Source organism: Mobula birostris, chromosome 13, assembly GCF_030028105.1.
Source record: "Mobula birostris isolate sMobBir1 chromosome 13, sMobBir1.hap1, whole genome shotgun sequence".
Classification (NCBI taxonomy): domain Eukaryota; kingdom Metazoa; phylum Chordata; class Chondrichthyes; order Myliobatiformes; family Myliobatidae; genus Mobula; species Mobula birostris.
Window position 1 is genome coordinate 62,002,881 of NC_092382.1, and position 7,283 is coordinate 62,010,163.

Genomic DNA, 7,283 nt, shown 5'->3' on the forward strand with positions numbered 1-7,283 from the left:
GGTAGGGTCACCCATGGCGGTAAGGACGAGGGTGAGGTCCCCGACAAAGAACAATCCAACCAAGACCTCAACGGTGGAACAGGCGGACGCAGTTACTTCGAACTCAACGGCTGTGAAGGTGGATCAAGGCTGCAACAAACCCATCAGCTCCAATTGTCATGGTTTCCATGCCGTTGTAATCAGTTGGTTGATTTGTGAAGTATCGTGTGCTTCTTGGAGTGCAACATCAAGTATTCGTTAAACAAACACACGCACAGGCGTCTTCGCTCTGTACGGAACGAAGAGCAGCATCCTCGACCTCGAGGGACAGCCACGACGACGACGAGAATCCGCCTGACAATTTAAAAATTGAACAGCAAAATCAGAAAGAATGGGGCACAGGGGATTAAAATGCGGTGAAATATCGCAAATTCCGCCCATGAGGGAAAGTTTTTGGAGCTGGGTGTAACAATACAATACCAGGGAACACCATCAATAATTTCGCTCGTTGTCACTGTAAAGCGTCATGGATCACAATCCAATTAGGCCAGCATACTCACTGTCCCGAGAACCACAGCCGCCATTATATCGGTGCAATATTTTGTTTTCAGCTTCTCACAGCAAATAGCCACAAATCGATCGACGGTGAAAGCGACAGTCAGCCAGACTGAGATCGCAGTGCTTGCAGAAATCAGACAACTACCGAGTCTGCACTGGGGACTGATGCGCAGGAATGACTGGGGGAAATAATTCAGTGCAGTCCACATCAGCAGCGGATCCGCGATAACGATCGGGAGATCGGCCGCGGCCATTCCAACCATGTAGCGAGAGACACATTTGGGAAAACCGCACTTTCCCCGGAACAAAATCACAATCGCCGCCAGGTTGGCTGGAAGAAAGACAGGGAACAGAAAGCTGAGAAATACTGAGCTGAAGCCAAAGCAGTTATTTGAGAGGATCCTGTAATATTTCCAAATTATTGTTGCGTTTAGCGGTGGAAGGGTCGAGAGAGGCTGCACATACAGTATAAACAGAGAAGGAGTTGAAATAGTAAACTCAGGTCAAAATGATCTAAATATGGCTTCTTTCCAGATGACAGAAATTTGAAGTGGGAGCCTAAAGCCAAAACTGTGTAACAACCTTCGCGGAGTCAATAGTGGAGATGGAACATTTTCTACCAGTGGCCTCCTCGTCACATCTAAATGAAATAAATAAATCCGGACGTTGATGGCGCGATTCTTCCATTAGACAATCATCAACTTTCATGGCGCACCCTGTCAGCGGCGGAAAACCGAAAGACGGAACAGAAACAGGAAATGCTGGAAACACTCATCCAGGCAAAACAAAATATGTGGAAAAACAGTTAGTGTCTCTTCCAAGAACTGTTCCCAGGGAGGAGAAGAAGAGTGTTAACTGGAGAATGCGGTTGAGAGGAATAATAAAACAACCATAGTGGAACGCCGGAAGAGAGTCGATGGACCGGACGGCTTAATTCTGCTGTCATGTCATAAAGGCTTTATGATTTAAATGTATACCGCCCGCTAGCACTGACGCAAGTCTTCATAAAGTGCTTTGAACTGGTATTGGCACACGTCAAAAACTGCCAGAGTGGAGAGAACCGCTCTCCGACATATTCAAACCCGTCTGTCATGCAGCTCGCCCCGGCACACCTAAGAAACAATGACACCTAAAACAGAAAGTTGTTTTAACGCGGGATGAAACACTGTTGTCTCGCAATCCTTGGTGAACAAAGTCTAATACACCACTGTTGAACTGGGTAATTGGCTTCCTAACAGACTGACCTCGAAGAGTCAGCATACAGAAACGCCATCATCCTCAACACGGATGTCCCCCAAGAACTGTGTGCTATGTACTTTGCTGATACACGATAGCACGGCCAAACATCCAGGCAATTCAATTAACGAGTTCGCCGATAACAAGATAGTGTTTGGACGCTTCATAAGAAGAAAAAAAAATGAGACTACCAACAGAGGAAATGGAAGAGCGCGATGCCTGTTTTTAAGTAAATAACTTCCTCCTTAATGTCAGTGAGACTTCACTCGCACATACACACACTAACACACACACACACGCACACACACACACACACACACACACACACACACACACACACACACAAACATACACTCACTCACACATACACGCATATACACACACACACACTCATTCACACATACACACACATACACACACACACACACACACACATACACACACACACTCACACACACACAACCACGTTTTCGCATCAGCGTCAGAGCTGCAGGAAGCGTGAGCAGTTTCACTTGCGTGCGGCTGCATATCGCAGATCTATTCTCATAGTCCCATTATCAACCACAGTCCACAAAGCTCACCGACTATTGCGCATCACGAGGATAATGAAGAGAGCTGAATTATACACAGCAATACTCACACATTTCGACACATACGCAGTCGAGAGCATCCTTACATTCTGCATCACTGCGTTGGTAAGCTTTCCTTACCACACAGACCGTTCAAATGCAACTGGAGAGCTTTAAAATAGGTATATAAAACTCCCCAGTGCTTTCGAGCATCGGCCTAGTCCCTAACAAGAACATGTGCGGAGAAAGATTCCGAGAAAAAGACGAGCAATATCATGAATAGTTCCACCCACCTTTCTCATAGGCTGTTCGTCGCACTTCTATCAGAGAGGAGGCCTCCCAGCGGACAAACCTCGAGCACCAGACTCGAAAATATATACTTCCTGCAAACAGTCAGGCTAATCAAAACTCCATCCTCTAACTCAGCACACTCTCCCACCCGCTACTTTATCATTTCCTCCAAGAGTTAACTCATTTACACATACTCCTGTACCTACCGGCACTTATTGTGCATACAATCAGTCCATGTGTAGATCCTAATCTAGTGTGCTTATATTTATAGTACTTCATTGCGAATTTCATACTGAATGTCTTTATTTCTATATGTGAAACATGGATCCGGAACAACGATCATTGCATTCTCCTCTACAGTGGTTTACTGAAGAATCTAAGTGACCAAACTTCAGCTTCAGCGACCCATACAAAATGCTAAAAAAAAAGAAAAAAAAACACAAAAGTGAAAAGTAACAAGGAAATAGCAAACACGAGAAAGAATGCAGATGCTGGGAATCCAACACAGCACATAGAAAATGTTGGTGGAACTCAGCAGATGAGGTAGCATTGATGGAACTGAATAAGCAGTTGACGTTTCGGGCCGAGACCCTTCTTCTGGACTGAGAAGGGAGATGGTGGACGCTAGTATAAAAAGGTAGGGGAGAAGAAGGAGGCTAACTGGAATATGATAGGTGAAGCCGGGTGGGTGGGAAAGGTCCAGGGCTAGGTAAGAAGGAATCAGCTAGGAGAAGAGAGTGGAAAATACGAGAAAGGGAAAGAGGGGGCGTTTCAGGAATAAGTGATAGGCAGATTGAAGGACGTAAAAGACCAGAGTGGGGAATAGAGGAAGAGGGGATACGACATTTATGAACAAGGCTCTTCGTCAGGGCTGGAGGGAAGGTAGAAAATGCCACCATACGAAGTTAGGGGTAGGAGATGGAGAGAGCAACCAAGAAGGTGAGAGGTGAAGTCAAGTGGGTTGTGTAGTGGGACGGTATAAGAGGCTGGGGGTTGATAACTGGAAACGACACTGCTGGAGAATGGAATCTGACAGGAGAGGATAGTGGATCCTGGGGAGAATGGTAAGGGAGAAAAGATCATGGGTGGTGATAGGCAGATCGAGAGAAGAGGTAATAGGCCAGAGTGGAGAAATGAGGAAGAGGGAAGGAAGAAGGGAAATATATGGAAGTTAGAAAAATCGATTTTGCTCCCATCCGATTGGAGGCTACCTAGACGGAACATGTGGCGTTACTATTCGAAACTGAGAGTGGCTTCATTATGGCAGAAGTTGAGCACATGGACCGACATGTCGGACGGGGGTGTGCAGAGGAACCGACATGGCTGGCCATTGGGAATTTCCCTTTTTTCCTGGATGCAATGAGATGCTCGACAAAGCGTTAATTATTTTGATTACCGTTTGGCATACGTTCAGTCTCTTCATAAGACTGGATGCGATATTAGTTGAAGGCTCTGAAATATATTGCAGAACGTACAGCCGGAATGTTCCTTTTCACATTTATGTTGTAAATATTGCAAGGTCAATAAACAAATCAATTTCCCGAATGAAACAGAACAACCAATCGCAGTTTAATATTGGTCTATGATGGCAGCATCTTGGCAGCCCAGGAATGGAAAAGATCAACAATAACAATCATGAAACCGAGAGATGAGGCTGTGAATGTTTCACAATAACATTCATGGATGTTTCAGATCGTCATTTGTTCGTCTTCGAGATTTTTCAACTTCGTGTCAAGCTCTCCGTTTCTCATCACTATTGGGATTTTACTTGAATGACACCATGTTTATTTTTACCGCAGCTGTTGGAAGACACGTCAGCCTTGTGTGGTATTGAAAATCCAGTGTAATGGAGCGAGTATAAATGAATGGCCGTGGACGTTCATCCGCTCAGAGTTTCTTCAGCGAGATCGTGCGGAGCTGGGAGACAGGCTGAATCTCACTCAGCATGCTTGAAACATTTTACCGTGTGAGAAGGATATGGTACCTGATCATTTCCGTAATTGGTGTCCCTGGTAAGAACATGGGCAAAGTAACATTTGCTGCTCTGTGAGCGCGGTCTTTGGACTCGTTCAGTTACCAACAGTGTTGTGATGCCAGTGTATCAGAGTGACAAATCTCTGGGTTCGTTCGGAAGTTCCCCTCTAGTTTATTTCTTGTCCTCGAATGAATATAAACGGGCAGTTGAGACAGTTGTAGAATGGAAGATCGTGGAGATGGATTTATTCTGTCGATTCATGTCAGGCTGTTTTGTGTTATCAATGTAAAGAGATTATCAAAGTAAACTCCGACAATCCAGCGCGTTCGCCTCCTTTATCGGACAACCTATTGTTATTCCGTATCAATGGTGCAACATGATTTAAATTCAAATTTAAAGATATTGCGCTGTGTTTTAGGAAATTGTTGCAGGTTTGAAGGTAACGCTAGAAGCGAATCCCCAGTGTGATTCAAGGAAGCTCTGTGGACTCCACTTGCGAGTTGAACTCTGAACCATCTGGACTTTGGAAAACTCACACAATTGTCTGTGTGCGCTTTAGTGTACCAGGGTTTGCATCCACGGCTTTTTCCGTCAATGAAGAGCGAGTTAGATCCAGCCTAGCGCTGCCCGTTAGAGGTCAGACGTGGTAAAGTTCATGCGAGACTCCGCTCTGCACCAATAAGCATTGAAACATTTAGAGTATCAACGGCTCAGGCAAAAACTTTAAAGGTGAAAAATTAAACTTTCTGATTAGATACCTTACATTGTGTGAAGTAACCGAGGTCAAGAATAGTTTCAGAATTGAAAAGAGGCGATCCAAGAAGGACTCCTGAGGGCGGGTGACAAATGGTAGTGGAGGAAGAGACTGAGACATGCAAATAGGGCGATTTTTTTTTTTTTTGTCTTTGCGCTTTGTAAATTAACAAAGCAGAGGGAGCGAGCCTCACTGTATGAGGAGACATTGGTGACGGGAATGCGGCAGCCACGGTCGTTGAAAAAGTCGTCTAGGTATCGTCGCTTTGCACATCAATCAAAAATCTGATCATGACAGATTTATATTGATTTCTCCAAAGCGCACTCGTTGATCAGTTGCCAATGCCTCATTCCCTAATACTGCTCCTCTTTCAGAATCATGTACTGTACCCTTTTCACGCAACATGCACTCTTTCGAAGCGTCTGCGACTTCCGCTTGACACCTTTTAAACATCCAGAAATGAGATGTCTGAAAAAATTGACTGAGTTTATTTCCAGCTTATCCCTGCCATCGCAGCGGCGAGACAGCAATTCACTCATTCTTTTTGCTCTTCCTGCAGTCAATTCAGTTGCGATTGCGATCCTGTGCCAAGGAAACTGCGGACTCTCCACGTGCACCACTCGCTACCTGGTGGCTATGGCAACAGCGGATATACTGACCATCGTATTTCGGGTGATATTGTGGCGTCTCAGTTATTATTATTTCCCCGGGACATTCCTGGACATCACCCCTGTATGCAGTGTGATCTCAGCCCTGGGAGTGGCAGCCATGGATTGTTCTGTCTGGTTCACCGTCACTTTTACATTTGACCGGTTTGTCATAATCTGCTGTCAGAAGTGGAAAGCAAAGTATTGCACCGGGAAAACTGCGACTGTGATTCTGACAGCAACGGGCGTTCTGTTCTTTTTTAAAAACGTGCCCTACTCTTTCATATATCAGCCTATGAAAGTAATTGGCAATATACCCTGGGACTGCATTAGAAAGCCGGACTTGTATGCGGATCCCGGGTGGAGAGGATATAGATGGTTTTCTACTGTTCTAACGCCATTGCTCCCGTTCGTGTTAATACTACTGCTCAACGCTCTGACAGTCAGACACATTTTAGTGACTAGTCGCGTCCGTAAGGGGCTGAGGTGTCAGAGCAAGGCGGAGAACCGCAGTGACCCGGAGATGGAGAGCAGGAGGAGGTCTGTGATCTTACTTCTCACCATCTCCGGAAGCTTCATCATCCTGTGGTCGGTAAAGGTTGCCGAATTTCTCTATAACACCATTGCTAGTTTGGATCAGAATAATTACAACGAATCGGAATACATCGCTGAACACTCCGGATATATGCTAACACTATTAAGTTGCTGCACGAACACGTTTATTTATGGGGTGACTCCGTCCAAGTTCAGAGAGCAGTTCATCAGCGCAGTGAAATATCCGCTGACATCACTTATTCAACTCGTTAATAATCAAAATATCTAAGTCCCTTTCAGAGTTTGTCGCATTGTTTTCCATTTTGACACGACAGAGCTAGCGACCATCGGAGAACGTGGCAGCGGTGAGAATAAAACTGGCTTATCCCCCGACAGAGACGCCGCACAGGAACAAAGACGTGGGCACTTGTAGCCCGCGACATCAACCCCTACCAATTATTAAGCTGACACTTCTATTTGTGTTTATGTTTTCTCCGTATTCCTGCTGTCGTCACCGCCAGCGCCCCTTTCGGTGATGATAGTGCGGGTGAGCGTCTGACGACGTTCAAAACCAAAGCGGCAAAACGGCATCTCATTCGTTAATTTAGTCTCCTGCATAAGATTGAAATGAAACAGGAAGTCAACTGTCTGCACGAACTTACAGTAAACTTTGCACTTGTCCTTAGCATTAGATAAACTTGTTATGTTTAAATGTTCAATACCACAGAATCAGCGTCCAT

General features: G+C 45.2%; 1 protein-coding gene across 1 annotated transcript; it reads left to right on the plus strand.

Moving 5' to 3' along the window:
- Nucleotides 1–4,578: 4,578 nt before the first annotated feature.
- On the plus strand, nt 4,579–6,832 carry LOC140207642 (probable G-protein coupled receptor 139). Its single transcript, XM_072276196.1, has 2 exons — nt 4,579–4,645; nt 5,922–6,832. The coding sequence occupies exons 1-2, from the start codon at nt 4,579–4,581 to the stop codon at nt 6,830–6,832; spliced, it is 978 nt and encodes a 325-aa protein (XP_072132297.1).
- The last annotated feature ends 451 nt before the right edge of the window (nt 6,833–7,283 follow it).